The following is a 16,656-nucleotide window of genomic DNA, read 5'->3' on the forward strand; positions in this document are numbered from 1 at the left end:
CTATGACGCAGCCAGCATGGATTGCATCATGGTGCTCTTGCTTTCTTTAAGCCATGTTGCACAGCAGCCTGAGCTGCTATGAAATATGTCTAAATAAACAATTGACATGGCCAATTACCTCTTGTGTATGCATGTGCTATTCTGCTTCAATGCTGTCCGTGGTGGACAGGGCGGTTGGGGGCACTGAGGTGAGGATTGTGTGTGCAGCAATATAACGGACAGCGGGAAGAGGGGAGACAAAGCAGCATATTGGAAATGCAAGGGAGGAAGGAGAGAACACCAACACAGCAGATAGCCGCAGGAAAGTGGGTGCAAGCAACTCAAGGGAGGTTTGGGAGGAGGAAGGTGGAAGCAGCAACACAACAGACAGCAGAAGGAGGATGAGGAACAGGAGGGAGGCTGGGGCAAGAGCATGGACGGTGGGTGTGGAGAAAGCAAAGATGGACAGCGGTGGGGGTGGAAGAGATAAACTGTATTGAGAGGCCAGTGGAAGGACCCTGGCCATAGTTGGTCCATTGTCTACGGCAGTGGTTCACACCCTGTGGTCCGGGGACCCCTAGGGCTCCCCAAAGCCTCCTCAGATAGTCCACGACTCCTTAGAAAATTTAATATTAACATATTAGGTCCCCAGCTTTCAGTATTGACTTAGTGGAGGGGTCCCTGGATTCCAATAATGATTCAGTGCGGGTCCCCGGATTCCAGTAATGATAAAGTGGGGGTCCCCAGAAGTCAAAAGGTTGGGAACCACTGCTCTATGGCAAGAAAAACAATCCAAGTGCCAAGATGAAGCAGGAGGCACTGACCAATAAGACGCAAGAAAACAAGGACGTTAAGCATTATATTTACACAAGATTTCACAAAATGAATGTATGCTATCTCAGTCGAAATCTAAAAAAAACAGTAGTACATAAATGCTCTTTAGAACATAGCATGAAAGTATTCTGATTAATGGGCTGTGGGAGCGGATAGAGGAGGAGGATGAGGGGTAAAACAACATGGCGGGGAGCAGGAAAAGATAATGGTAAGGCAAGGAGTAAAGCAATACAGCCGGTATTGGACAGGCAATATGAGGGAGACAACTTGGTCAAAAGGGAGTAACATGGAGTGCAGGGGGTTAGAAAGTACAGGGGCAAAGAGAAATGCAAGTGTGGGTGGAGAGAACATGTAGGAAAAGGCAACAGTAGTTCACTAAAAGCAAGCAGAAGCAGCACAGAAGCCCACCAGTGAAAGAGACGGTAAAGAAGATATGCTCCATGGGAGGGCCAAACACAAGATTGACAGGCTGAAACAAATGAAAGCAATCCAATAGAAAGCAATAACCCAGTGATCAGCAATGGGCATGCTGCAAGCCCCTGTATGTACTGGGTAAGCCCACAATATGTATTTCACAACCAGACTGCTTGCACACTCTGGTAGACTGGAACTATTAATGTTTCTGGTTTGGTCCTCTCCAACGTTATACTTAAATCTACTCTTAAGTAAATTGTTTATTTTTACTTTCTATTAAGGCTGCCAAAATGAAATGGTTGCTGAGATTTTAGATTAAAAAAATGATGATTCTTTCTAAACATTATGCTTGTACACTTAGTGAATCTGTTGAAATGTGATCTGCTGATGTAGTATGCACTGAGCTTTATATATCATTACATAAAGTTTTGGGAATTTACAAAACAAGGACAAAGTTATGGGTTTTTCTTTTTTTTACATTTTTATCATTGGACAATAACTTTATTTTCCTGAATGGTCTGAGTTTGATGTGGCCTGTAACAGAAGATCCACCAAACAAGGACAGATACACTTGGACCACCCAACAGTTAAATTTCTCTATTAGGAACTACCAATAGGGAGGATGCTGGGCCAGCAGAGACATCTACCCATTGGGTTATCCAGGGCAGAGGGTATACTGCCAGAAATGGTAGCCTAGTGGCCATCACATTTGGGGTGACATGTCCACCACTAAATCTGAGAGTGACTGTTTTTGCGGTGAGCTGTACCTCAAGTTACAAACTAGCCCAGTCAGTTTCATTAGCTGCCAGCTGATCTATTACAAGATTGCATTTTAACCAAGAGAAATACTATTTTGTCATTTATTCAATTGATTGTGTTGTATTACTGATAAAAGAAATAAGTGTTTTCAAACATGTTTACATGCTGGACTGCATTAACAATATCAATAAAGTATCAGATTTGCACTGTAAAGTGATAATTTATTTTAATACAGTGCTTCATACCACAGATATTGCAGTTTAAGCATGATGTATAAATAACTTTACTATCATGCAATTTAATGGCACTCAAGTTATCAACATCAGCAGGATGAAATGATGAGTTTATCATGCCAGAATGAAATCTTGTGATCTTCAGATCGTGCCAGATGATAACGTTCACAGTATTAATTTGTTGAGACTTCTTGACAGCTATTCAAAGTATAACAACTAGACAGCTTTGTTGCGGTTAGGCCTGCAAGTCATTTTCCTCCATTATCGATCAATTTTATAAATGTTTTACAAAACCTTATGCCATATTTTACTAGCACGAATATGAGTTGAATATCCCTTTGATAATGAGAGAGATTAGTTTGGCTGTGTCACTATGCCTCTTAAATATAAAGGTGAACAGGTGGTTATTTTTCTGAATAATGTGAAGAGACTTTTTCATCTAAAAGATGCACTGCAATACATACAAATAAAGTCCACAGTTGGTTGTAAGGTTTTAAGCAAGCTACATTTAACCATCATTTTGAAAGCATGTTATGTTATAATGTTTTAGAAGTATTATTCTATATAATCATTTTGTATTAAATCATAACCAATAGAATTAATTTAAAACTGAAAGTATATCTGTGTTTCGTTAGCTTGGCTGGATTAAAGGCCACATATATTTTTTCTGTGCCTTAACTTCAACATCAAGTTTGCTTCTGCTTGTTTTTCTACGAGCTGCAGGTGCCAGGATCAAAGAGCAAATTAATGAGGAGCCCATTGTTCTCAAGAGATAAGATAGTCTGCGAGAAGTGCCACAAGGACTAAAGGAGTAACCTGGGATGATGAGTGTAACGTATTCAGTGCGAGGGTGTACAAGTTTGATGCAGAAGGCTTCAAAAGGTATCAGAAAGTTAGAGTGTCAATTAATTTGAATTTAAAGACTTGTTTTTCATTAAGGATGTTTTTGCAGTGATTCAAGCCTCTGGAATAATTGCGATTTAAGTGTGATTTAGCTGGTGGAAGAGCCAGATTCCTTTTGTCCTTTGCTGAGAGCGGACTCTGCTGAGCTATACCCCTTCTACTTAGGTTCTCATGTGGCTTCATGCAGCCACATCTCTCTTAACGGAAACGTCTATAGAGGTTATGTCTGCTGAACCTTTTCTCTAAAATCTTTAGTATTAGAAGAGTTAAGAACTTAGATTCAATAGTTAGGCAGGAGAATTTTATTTTAGATTTTAAACATCAGTCTTTGTTCCTGATTTTCTGCATTATAGCTATTGAGATACTGGTCTTTCATATGCTTGTAACGGTTAATATTGTGCAACACTATGTCTCTCCTTTGGTGATTTTGTACATCTATGCTTACGTTTTAAGACTCATTTATGTAAGTTTGACTTTGAGTATGTAATAAAGCCCTTTAAAACTTTAATATGGTCTCTGAGACAAAGGGCATCAATACAAGTCTGGGAGTCTACTGACCACCAGACTTGCGGTCAGACCACTGCCAAATGCGGTGGTCCAAGCGCCACACTAGGACCACGGCGGTTGCGTCGCAGTCGGACCACCAACATTGCCAGGATTAGTTGTTCCGGCGGTCGTGTCAGTCCTAATACACCAGGGCAGTGCTCCAAGCAGTGCTGCCCTGGGGATTACGACCATCTTCTCTGCCAGCGATTTTATGATGGTAACACTGCCATGAAAAGGCTGGCGTAGACGGGGCAGGGGGGCTCCTGCACTGCCCATGCACTTGGTATAGGCAGTGCAGGGGCCCCCATGGCCAACACAGTCACAATCTTCACTGTCTGCTTTGCAGACAGTGAACACTGACATGTGCTGGTGCACCCTATGCACTACAGCATTGCTGCTGGCTCTATTGTGAGATGGAGACAATGCTGTAGGCCATTTCCCACTGGGCCAGCAGGCGAAAACTGAGCTTCCACTCGCTGAATCAGTGGGAAACTCGTAATGGGCCCGGTGGGAAGGCTGCCACACTGACAGCAACCTCCCCATCTGAACTTAGGCAGACATCCTTTTCTGTCCGCCATAGTCAAAATGAGGCCCAGAGTGTGTGGCTCACTGTGTTACACTGTAATCACTCTGAATAATTTGATGCATGTTCTTCTCATCCCTCTGAACTGAGAGGAAAAGATTAATCAGATCCCGGATTTAAAGATAGGGCCCAGTCCTGGATCAATATACTTTTTGTGCATGGAGAGGAATTATTGGTTGATAAAATGAGACGCAATGAAAACTCCAAGAGTTGAACTTAATGAGTTTCAGATATGGTGCAAGTAAAAAATACCATTGAACCATCGTATGGGAAGACATTGAATGATGGCTTCACCCAACTAATTTGTACAGCGTATGTAACACGCTGAGAATTTCTGAGCATGTTCATGAGACTGGACATATGGGTAGTGCAATGGAACCCCACTTTAGCTTTAAATTACAGTGGTGTCAGGTAGACTTTAAAAAGTGGTGGAGAATAAAGTAGAAATTGTAGTTGAAAGTGGGAACAAGCCTAAGTAAGGGAGGAAGGTTTAGTGTGCGTGTGAGAGTGACTGTGTGAGTGAGTGATTGTCCCCGCAATAAATTATCATGTCAAAAGGGAGGGACAGGACTCTCTGCAGACTGCTGGTGTAGGTACATGCCTGATGGTTATATTTCTGGAGCAACCACTGCACATTCGGGGACAGATAACACGTGTCTGTACAGTGTTGATTTAGGAGAGGTGAAGGTGCATTCAGGGTGGAGCCTGTAGTATTCTGCTGAGGCAGATACAGGAGCAGTTCAGAGCCCATACAAAGTACTGGGACAGCTATCAGAGATGTTAAGAAACTGTGCAGTGCTGGGCCAAACTGAAAAATAAAATTCATAGGCAGTCTTGCTCCTTTTGAAAATTGAAATCCAAGAAACTGATACATTTGATTGGGAAATAAATCAACCATGGTGATGTTCCCTGTCAAGGGGGCAAATAAACATGTTTTCGATTTTGCTTTATTTTGAAAGTTTAAAATTCATCCAAGTAGGTGTATAATATGTATTTTCTCATTTAGTCCAGATTTTGATACTAGCCTAGTAGCTGGTATCATCCTATCTGTTTACATACAGCATATTTGCTTTGCTTCCTTTCTGTAGACTAAACCTCCGTCTCACCGGATGCTTCACATGCCTCGTCCATTATCCCCACACGCCTAGCTCCTCTCATCTGTGCTTAAACCAACCAACCATACGGGGTCAGGCAGGTGTCTTCCAATCATAGCCTCCATTATTATATTGTGATCATTGACAGTGGGACAACAACTCCTCATTCTTCAGGCAAGAGGCTTAGCAACATCAACATTGTTGAATCACTGGTAGAGAGGCAATTCTCTCACATGACCTGCAGACAGGGGCCCATGTACTTTTTCCATTATCATCCTCCAATTGTGGCCTGTATACATCTCCCTTATTTTCCCCTTCTTCTTTCACAGCCCAAGAGGCTCTAAAGGTTAGCACAAGAATAACACATATGGCAAATACATTTCAACTAGATAACAGCCCGAATGGAGTTTTGAACACCTGGTTCAGTAACTGAGAGCAGGACAGCATCTGCTCTCACTCAACATTCAGTTCAGGTGGTGAGGGGAGAGGCATAAATGCCCAATGTGTATGTTGTTTACAACACACCAAAGGAACCCTGTCACTGAACCTGTATCATACAGCAACCAGATTTGTTGTTTTGCTGTGAAGAAACTTCTTTGTCAAGTGCATTCATATCTGATTATGCACCTCAAGGGCTCCATCATTTAATTATGTAGGCTAAATCCATCACACTGTTTCTTCCACGCTTGCCTGCACAAATCTCAACAAACAAGGTGAGGGGATCCTTTGGGTCACATTCCAGTTCATCATTTTTCACCCGCTGTGCCACTCTAGGCAGAGACCAGCCATATGCAATCAGTTGTGTTCCTTCTCCAGTAATAACCGTCCAGCCCATCTACCAGGCCAGATCCCCTTCCGGGGGCTGGTTTCTGTCTACTTAGACCTAGTCTCTAAGGCAATGTCATTTCAGGTCATTCAAAACCGGACATGTTCAATAAAGGCACAAATAAGTACACAAAAAACACTGCTCATACTTAAGAGGCCAGTTGAGAATTGTTATAAAGATAATATCATTAAAAGAACTTGAACACAACATATCATATTATGTTATACTATGCAAAACAATGGGCATTTCATAGTAGAGCTGAGTTGCATAAATGAAGAATCAATGAGGAAAAGGCAACATATGCACAGCTCTAGGCTGGGATACTTACCTATACCATGGTGATGGTACAGCATTGATGTCACACCATCAAAACGAAAGCCATCAAAACCGTATTCTTCAATCCACCATCTCAAATTTGAAAGAAGGAATCTCAAAACTTCCCAGCTGGAAGAAAAAGTTAGCACAAGAATAATACATGTGGCAAATGAATTTTCAATATATAACCAGATTGTTTCAGGGTAAATTATATTATACTATTTTATAATGTATATCCAGTAAATACATCGTACGCAGGTAATGCAGTCATTTAAATTGATCAATTGGATGTAAAGGTTTCAATAGAATACCTTCACATACTGTAGTTCTGCTTATTCACCTTGTCATTAGCTTCAAGGTGGGTGTAATGTTGACACCTCACTACTCAAAGTGAGTGTCTGTAGAGACTAGTAGACAGGTTTGTTCCAGGAGAGGTTTACATAAGGCTACAACAAAAAGATATCATCTGTAGTTCATTTATTTGTTTGGGTGCATTAGCCTCCAACAAGCCAAATGGAGAGATAAGAAGAGTTGTTCATTTTGGATGTTGACAACGCTCTAAGAATTCTTTATGGACCTGCAAAGGGATCTGATCAGTGAGGGGCAGCAATAGAGGCCGTGTTTTCACTTTAAATGTTAAATAAACACACACAAAAATACATTATATAGATATTATTTCCCCCCGATTCACAAAAGGCCTCGACACTTGTGGCAGAGTTTCCGCACTTGTAATGAGATTTCCATACTGCATTTACCCATTGTGGAGGCCCAAAACAAGAGCAGCCCCATTGTCCGTGCCACGACTTTGGGGCCTCTGCACTTGTGGATTGGCCCCTTTGTGTATAAGCAGTTTAATAAAGATAAAATGAAGGTAGTTTAAAACTATATATATAAACTATGGTATTCAGGAAAGTCAGAAAGAAACTACAATCTTTCAAATAAACACAAAGTTAGAAGTAAACTACTTTACAAACCTTGGTCTTCATATCTCATACAATCTCCAGTGGAACCTGAACATTAAAAAAGTGAGAGAATCCTGAACATTTCCTCAGTGCAATCCTTACAAGAGATGGCACTCATAGGCACACTGTTATCATCAACAGACCAGTCCAGGTGAAGGCTTGAAGTTAAATCACCTAAAATCTCTAAAACATGGATGCTGAGAAAGGAAATTCTAGAAACAGCTACTGATGCTACCAACAGGATTTCCTACTGCTGCATTAGTAGCAGCCAATAGCTTCACTTCCATTCTAAGATAATGTAAAATGACCCAACGTATGGCCTAAAAAGGATGGTATCATCTGGAACACACTTCATAGACAAATTGCAATACTTGAAATAAGACCTTAAACTTAGTCGAAAATCTGACCTTGTCACATGCTGGGAGTAACACGAACAAACCTCTAGTCTGGTGCTGGAGACTCAGGCAGTGAGGCTCATTCACAGTAAAAGTTAAAACCGGATAGCCACACGCAAGAAATATAGGGGGATTAGATAGGCAGAATCCACTTTGCAACAAACCAGATTTACTAAAGTTTAATATGGTTGCACACAGTCTGAATTGCTGTTTACAACCGCAAAGGTGTTATTAAAAAAAAAAAAAAAAAAAAATATGTACTAAGGCCATTTCAGGTGTCAATAAATTTTAACTAACTTCTAAAATAGTCTTGAAACTCCATGTCAAAAAGTTATTTGAAAGGATGTGCTAGCATCCCTTCAAAATAGCGATTTTGTAAGAGATATACACTATGCAACCACAATCAAGTCATGAACCATTGAAAAGTTACTAACACCCGAGTTGTGTTGATAATGCATTCACAAAAGAGAAAGGAAAAACGTTTGTTAGGAAGTAGGCAGATATTCAGGGAACCATATGTCTTTTTAAGAACTTAACTAGCATGCTGCACACCATCTGGCCTGCATAACTGATAGCATATGATAAAAGGTGACAAGTAAAAAAATGATTTCTGCACCATGTTTGGACACCATTTTGCATGGATTTACCTCGTGTATATACCCTCATTATTCGAAATCTTTGATTGAACATAAATAGCATAACCTTGGTACAGACAGACTCCAACCAATCTAAACAAAGACTTTGAGGTCGAGAAAGAAGAGATTGAATAACTTGGACTTAGACTGGATTCTGGTCTATCTAAAGAGCTAAGAAAATAGCAGCAACTGTTGAGTGGTCTTCGCTAAAAATCAACTAAGAAACCTGGAAGTTTCTCAGGTTTGCAAACACTTAGTCAACTTTTCAAAGGCTGTGTACAACTGACATTAATCGGGTCTTGAAAAAAGAAAACGTGAAAGGAGAGTTTCATTGGGAAGCTCGAGTCAAACTAGCTTTTAGGACACTCAAGAGGCTGTTTACTAAAGCTCCTCATCTTCACTTACAAATAAGTTCATAGTAGAAACTATTGTCTAATAATGCTGTGTGAGCTGTCCTGCTACAGCTTCAGAAGGACAATAAAAACAAACATCCTGATTAATATTTGCCACATACAGTATCAGAGGATGAATATCATAATTTAATTCTGGAAAGAGATCTATTGGCCGTGAATACATCTTGTACAGAATTGATACATTTAAAGGTTGATATAGGAGAACCTTTTGAAATAAGAAGTTATCTCCGACGCTGAAAGGTTTATGAAACCTGGAATGCCTAAAGGTTCATCAAACCAATTTGACACTAACCTACATTCCTGGGTCAAAGAATCTCCTAGCTGATGTCGTACGCAGCCTTTACGCTTAATGTTCCAACAAATTATACCCTCAAACTGAGTAGTAGGAGTTATTCAGTTTGTATTGGAAATGTCAAGGAAGCCCAAGAATGCCTGGATCCTCAATAATTAGAAGATTTGCCTACTGAAACTGCTTCTGCATAAAACACAGTATGATTTTTGTTAACAATTCCTAATAGGTCCCACTTATGAACTACAAATTGAAATAATGTGGATGTGTTATATTTGTTCCATCTCAGGACACTGACAAGTGAAACCCCTTTAGATGTAACCCTGCCTTCTTTCTGGATCTACAGGCTGTTCCGATGTTTGGAAATATGTTGTCTGTTGTCATATTTCTGCTCAAAACAAGTCATATTTTGGAAGCTCTTCCAGTAGCACCAGAACTGTAAACTATTTCTACTGATGCTATGGTAGATCTTTCGGCCTCTGAGGAACAGTGGGTCATGAAGCTCAAAATAAATACATTTTCAAAAATGGCCTACTTCACACCATTTCCCAAGGTGCTGACTGTTGCAATGCCTAAGCGTTTTGCAACAACTTTTTCATTTCCACAGTTTGCCTTCCAATAAAGGGGGCAAATATTTATCTAATATTATGATATGCAGCATTTTGCAGGGCAGTGGGAACAGAAAAGGCTTTAACTTCAGGTTTTCACTCAAATCAACAGACAGAATGTGCAAACCAGTGTTTATAGTTCTACCTTTACTACTATTGTATAGCAACCCAATTTAACTGGGACTCGTTCTTAGCAATAGCAGAATTATCTCATAATAATGCAACCCATAGTGCTAACAAAGTTTGGCCACTTTGCTGTCTGTAAGATTATTATCCTGGAATATTCCTACTTTACAAAGAACTGATCAATGAATGCTGGTTGCTAGAGGTTTCTGGAACATTTGCAAGAAATAAGAAACTTATTAGCCAAGGAGAAGGAAATGGTTGGAAGGCCAAGGAACCATCCTGGCTCCAACATCTGGCTGTCTTCTAATTTTCTTCCTGTCCATATCTTATTCATCAAGTTTCAGCCACACATTTTTGGTTCTTATTTCACAACTCATAACCCCAATTATGTGCTGTGGCTTTCTGTCTTCAATGGAATCAAACCTGGAAGATTCATCCAGTTCTTAATTCTTTAAAGTGAAAGCTATTTGTTCCCATCCCATATTGTCTACCATCTGAACCTCCTAAATCTTGGAAGGTCAGCCTTAACATGAGATTCAGAAGATTTGTGATTCCCAAAAAGTTTAGGGACCAAATCAATTGTTGATGGACTGGCAATAGTATTATACATCTAGTTAACATTCTAAGAGCAATATTTATTCTGCCAAGGCACCAACTTTTAGTTTGTCAAACAACCAACTCCATCCTGATAAACCCAAGACTTTGAATGGAGTCATCCAGTTATGGCACAAGGCTCAAACTCCTCTCACCGGGTCAGCTTTTTTTCCAGGCATCAACATCTGACATTCCACATCAGCTGATGTACTTGTGGCAGAAGTGTCTGCAAGAGCGGTGTGGATGAGAGAATCCTGCCTGTAAATGGTGGGAATTACTTTTTTTTCTTTTTTTTAAATTAGGATGCAAACTGCAGCAGCAATTCCCTGCATGCTTCCTGCATTCGTTCACCAGTGTTTCAGTAGCCGTGGTAGCCCTCTTGGGTTTTCATTGCAGAATTCTTCTGTGGTGGGGGTGCAACAGGGGTTATAAGACTTTGTCCTATTCTGCCGTTGACATGTTTATCATCACCACCAGGAAGAAAGGTGCATAGATATATATATCTTTATACATAAAGATAGGGGTGAGGGGTGAACTTCACTCCACTACCGGAGTTTGCAGAGTTTTTCCCACTCTGCTTAGAGTGCAGAGTTCCAAAAAAGCGAGTTTTTTTCTCATTCGCACTCACCAAGCTACGTTGGTGAGCGAGTGTGAAGAAAACCTTACTCAGACCACCTCCCAACGAGATTTCTCAACGTGGGTGATAGTGGATGGTCAGTACTGCTATCTACTCTTGTGGCAGAAAAGAAGCAGCAACCTTGTGTGCTGCTGGAAATCGTGCAGTTTGCACAGATTTTTCAGCTGGGGACAAACACCAGACGCCAAAATCATTGTGAACGGCGTGACCCAACACACTCTGCAGCTTGTGAAATTCCGCATAGCCCAGCAGAGAGCTTTGGTCACTCCCACCGGCCTATTTATAGCTCCCATCTTCATGTTTATTCAAAGCCCGGTTTACGTCATATCTATTGCTCTTTCTTTAGAGATTTTTGTCCCTAATTTTTAATTTTTCTTCAGGTCAGGTAGATTTTCCAGGATTTAATAGCCTCTTTGGTACTGTGGGCTATGATGGTTTGTGTCTGCTATTTCTTCTTCCAAGATATACATATTGTTTCAGAGATGTTTTTGTTTACAAACGTTTTTTTCCCAGTTTGGCCTGAAAGAGGGCACAATATATCTTTCACATGAATATTAGTGAAGGGTGATTGCAGCTACTGGGAGGAGTGACCCTTTTGTCAGTCAACCAAGAGGGGAAGAATGACCTCTCCTGCAACCGGACTGTGACAAGTTTCCAAAATTCAATATAAGCACTGGTAAAGCCAAAAGGCCTTGATGTGATTGCCAGCCTACTGTGTTTCCTAATTTGTGTGCTTTGTGTTTTTTTTTCAATTTTAAACAAAAAAAAATTAAATGGAGGTCCCTGTTCCTTCACGTGTATCTTTCAATGTTTTGGAAGCACAGGTAAAGATGGACACCCATTCATGTCCTTATGTACACAAGCACAGGTGGAAGCCTCTAGATGTTTTTGCAATAAAGGTTTACACCAATATTTATAGATGACTGCCCATACATGGACATACATGTGCACGCTGACATTTTTGAACAGGTTGAAAGCCCATTAAAAGATGGCCAACCATGACGGTGTGCACGTGGGTGGCTATCTTGAATGGGCTAGAAACTAATTTCTAAATGGAGGCCCCCGATAGAGTGTGCATGGACTACCACACACAGCAAGCTGCTGCAAGAGCACTTTGGGGAGCTGACAACACTGTGCAAAGTTGAAAATTAAAAACGAACATTTTTTTTTTTTTTTTTTTAAAGTATTAGGTCATAAATCCTGGGCACAGGCAGAATGTACCACTGGAAGAGAAGGGAGCCAGTGGTGAAAGTCAACTGGCCCATTCACCCATGTTGTATTATGCGGTGGACAAAAGTGCTGGCGCGCCTGGTCCTTAGTAAGTAAACTTACAAGGGGACGCGGATAGGTCGATGAACCTTTTGATTCGCATGGAGTATCCTAGCTAGGCTAATGGCTGGTACACTAATGATTAATACACAACTTAATAAACATTAGTCATCATCAGTAATGAATCAAGAACATAACATCTCATGACCCTCCAGTCATAAATAACCACAACTTGTTATACGTTTTAGTAATTTTATTCCCTGTTGGTTACAATACTAAGCCATGAAAATTAGTTCAAACTTTATTCGAGTCACCAAATCCATATTAATTCATTAAAAGCCGCCAAAAACATAGCCTAATTAAGACTTGCATCAGAGTATATTCTAAAGCAGTAGCATAAGTCAACAATGGAATCAGGAATGAATAAGTCAACATAAGTAGCAGAGTTCAGCAAATCAGCTCATCAATCATTTGCCTTTGTGTTTGTCAATGTCATAGGGTAGGAACCTCACCTAACCCAGATTAGCATCAGCATGTGGGTCTTCATGCGAAAAACAGTTTAGAACATGAATTTGGAAAAACACCTAGCTAAGAGAAAACTATTTAGGGACACAAGTTAATTCAGTCACATTGTCATATCTACTTATCCTCGGTATAGATCAGCAACAAGGTCAGTCTTCATCCTCAGGTCATCAATCGATCAGCATCACATCAGGCTCTCAAGAGCATGAGCCCAATGACAATCTCGAATTTTCTTCGATCTTGCAGTCTCTCCCCTAACATCTGCACCTACATCTGTCTCCATCCATCTGAAGTTTTCTCCCTTTGTCACAGCATTATATCAAAGTCACCCAGACTATCCCCAATTCCTGATTGGGGAATTAATCACACGATTTTACTTTGTCCAATAATTTTCATTATTCAAATCTCTGAATTCTAATATTACACAGTTTTCAGATTGTTGATTGGTTCACTGTAGGATGTCATCATCCGGCTCGTCAGGTATCGAAAATGTTGTATCTTCTTCTCCAGTCAGAGTCTCTATTGTTTGAGTCCTGGGAAAGTACACTCAGAACGCTCTACACACTATTTGCTACATTCTAGTTCCATCATCTCCTGTCCGTCGGTTCATGCAAGGGTTTCAGCTAAGCAAATTTTATTACACAATGAGCAGTTCACGGTTAGTTGATTTGTCAGCATCTTTTCATTGAACGTTAATATTCAGCTTCTGCAAGAGGCCTGGCAAAACTAGGCTACAGCTTTGGCTAAGTTAAGCTCTACAATATAATGCAAAACATAAGTTATATCTCTCAGTATGACATACTACTACCTTATTCTAATACATTTTCAATATGTCACATATGTTAGTTGTTCTTTTATTATAATTTGTGAATCTTTGCAACCGCTCTCCGAGGTCACAATTTCAAATGTGCACATTATTTTTCTACGTTAGTCATTTTCTAAATTTTGTATTATTCAAAATATGTAAACATTCATTAATAATTTCAAATCAAGACATTTTGTGTTAACAAAAGCAAAACGTAAATGACACCGCAGCAGGCCAACAGATGAAGAGGTCTGTCAGAAAGATCATACAAGTATATTAAACATATGTATTTTTAATACACTCAGAAGATCTTCCCTAACCCCAGACCAAAAAACTCTTGATATCACAAATACAACATGCAATTCGCATTGTGTTTAAGGAAAATTCGAAAATGGTATTCCAATTTACCTCCAAGGTTAAATAATATTTTTCAAATTTTGCTAAATTAGCCAAATCCATGAGCTATGTATCAATTTTTGGGTTATACAAACGGATTTTCATTTTCTCGTTTCCTATTGTTACTTACCATGAAGCCTAGCTGAAACCATGCTCATGTTCCCATTCGACTTGTCACGATCTTTCCTTGTAAAGAAAAATAATTCCTTAAGCAAATTGTAAAGTGCGGAGGAGCTGGAAAAATGTGACTGGTTTACTGTGATGAGAGGTGCACACAAAGATAAGCTTGAAGTCCTTAATTCGGAAATTTTATTCACCACATATTATTGAATTCGTTTCTGGGGAAGAAGGCACTACAAGGCTTGCGAAATTTGTTTACAATGGTGAGCACTTCTTGATGCTGCATGGTTGGTTTCAGGGGCATAGCTTGGTAAATATGTTCAGAGGGGTGTAAACTTCAGATTTCCTGCCAATAATGCTAGCATATCTTGTGAAAATATATTATATGAGAAGCAGAACACGAGGAAGACTTAAAGGACAGTGAGTATTGTTATGATTACTTGAAACGATATTTTTCAAACCAAGCTACATTTTTTAAGACCTTCGAAACACCAACCAGTGTGTGTGTGTGTGCGTTTTTGTCTGTGTGTATGTAATAAACCTCTGAAATCCGACAGACACCTCACCCGACTGTAAGCACTTGTACCCTATTTACGAAAGAATGCATTTCTAGAGGGGGTGAAACACCCGAAACACCCCACCTGAAGCTACGCCCCTGGTTTGTTTTCATTGAAAAAAGCTGTGCTCACAACCTTTACCTAGATGTAAATACACAGTGTTCAGTTAGCAGCGCTCTGCGTCTTGTAGGAAGTAAAAGGTGTGCATCTATCTACTCAGCAACACCACTGAATATTGGTAGTTGACTCCACCGCTGTAATATCCTGGATACCCAGGGCTTTAAGTGGGTTAGGTACTTCCGGGTCTCAGACCCGGTAATTATTTCAAACTGACATTGAAATTATCTTTTGGGTCCCATATTCATGTCCTTAACTTTTCATGCAAAGAAACTGATCGATTTTTTTAAAAATGGGTATAAAACATGTTAAGGTAATCCATGATGTTCTTGCTTATATTTACCATGGTTTAGTCAATACAGCACTTCTTAGGAGTATTTGCTTTTTCCAAGATGTTCCGTTGTGTTTTTGTTTTTTTTGTTCAGGTAGCAAATTACTCTGGCCATGGGCATAGTTTGAATTGAGTCGCATCCAGGTTTTTAAAACGGGCCAAAATTGAGTTGTGGCTGAAGGCGGTGCAGATTTTTCTCAGTGCCGGTCATCGGGCCATACAGTGAAATAACCACGACACTCCTTAAAGGGGTAAAAGGCCGCTTTAATAGAACAGGTCTGGTAAAATACAACCTTGGCATAAAGCCTCACAAAACTACCCCAACCTCACTAATACAAATTCATCACCTAACCCCTCCCCCTCCCTCTAAAGTGACTCCACCTGACTACCCCTTGTCCCATCCCCACCTTGACCCGACCAACCCATTGACCCTTCTGTCCTGCATTCACGTTGTCCAGTTACCCTTGTCTGTGAAAACCCCCTGCCCTCATCTTTTCTGATCTACCCCTTCCCCCCCCCCGAAAGGCCACACAGGAAAACCCGAGCAGGCGTTTTCCTGCCCCACCCACCTGTCTACCGATCCCACAGTCGCTCCCCCAGTAATTCCGCAATCACCAACCTGAGTTCTAACAAATAATGCTCATTACCCAAAAACGATAAATGCACACCATCCTGCTGAAAAAGTTCCACATCAGAAACCACAATGTTGTCATGGGTAAGAACCGAAATGCCCTGAGCCTTACAAAAATTCTTCATTTCCTTATTAATCTTCCTACGCTGCTTCTCAATCCCTGTAAATGAATGCGCACCCCTCCACACCGTCTCGGATCCAAACTCGTCCAAACTATGTGAGTCCCTGACCAGCGTTCCTTAATCCTGCATAAATCTAATTTCATAACTTTTAACAACCCAATGCCTGACAATGCCACCACATCATTTTCTCCTAAATGCAAAACCAGCAAATCAGGACAAACCCCCTGCTCCATCCTTCTCGCCAGCACATACAACAACTCTCCCCATCACACCCCACTCTTTCCCACCCAACTAATCTTTATCCTTGCACCATCTAATCCCAGTTGTCTCCCAAAATGTCGCGATGCAGCTTGCTTTTCCGCCCATCGAACAAAAGAATGTCCCACAATCCAAACTGCGCACACCTTGTCCGGACCCCGACACAACCTACAAGAAAAACCATGTTAAATAAACACACTAACATGCCGCATACAGTAAAACACCAAAATAAAAGTAAAAGAAGCAAGAAATAAGAAAAACAGCAAAAGTGTGGGGGGGGGGAGGTGGTGGGGAGGAGAGGCTGGGAGTGAAAAGAAAAGTGAGATGAGGGAAAGAATATTGCCAAAAATCAAAGTAGTAAGAGCGAAAATTGAAAGCGCACA

At 40.5% G+C, this 16,656-nt stretch overlaps 1 protein-coding gene across 1 annotated transcript in view; it reads right to left on the minus strand.

Annotated features, from left to right (window-relative positions):
- Positions 1–16,656, minus strand: part of GBE1 (1,4-alpha-glucan branching enzyme 1) — a 745,843-nt gene that overhangs the window by 306,096 nt on the left and 423,091 nt on the right. The window contains exon 8 of the mRNA XM_069204143.1: positions 6,500–6,615. Coding sequence (XP_069060244.1) covers positions 6,500–6,615 — 116 coding nt within the window. The remainder of the gene's footprint in view (positions 1–6,499; positions 6,616–16,656) is intronic.

The sequence above is a fragment of the Pleurodeles waltl genome, chromosome 8 (genome assembly GCF_031143425.1).
Source record: "Pleurodeles waltl isolate 20211129_DDA chromosome 8, aPleWal1.hap1.20221129, whole genome shotgun sequence".
Classification (NCBI taxonomy): domain Eukaryota; kingdom Metazoa; phylum Chordata; class Amphibia; order Caudata; family Salamandridae; genus Pleurodeles; species Pleurodeles waltl.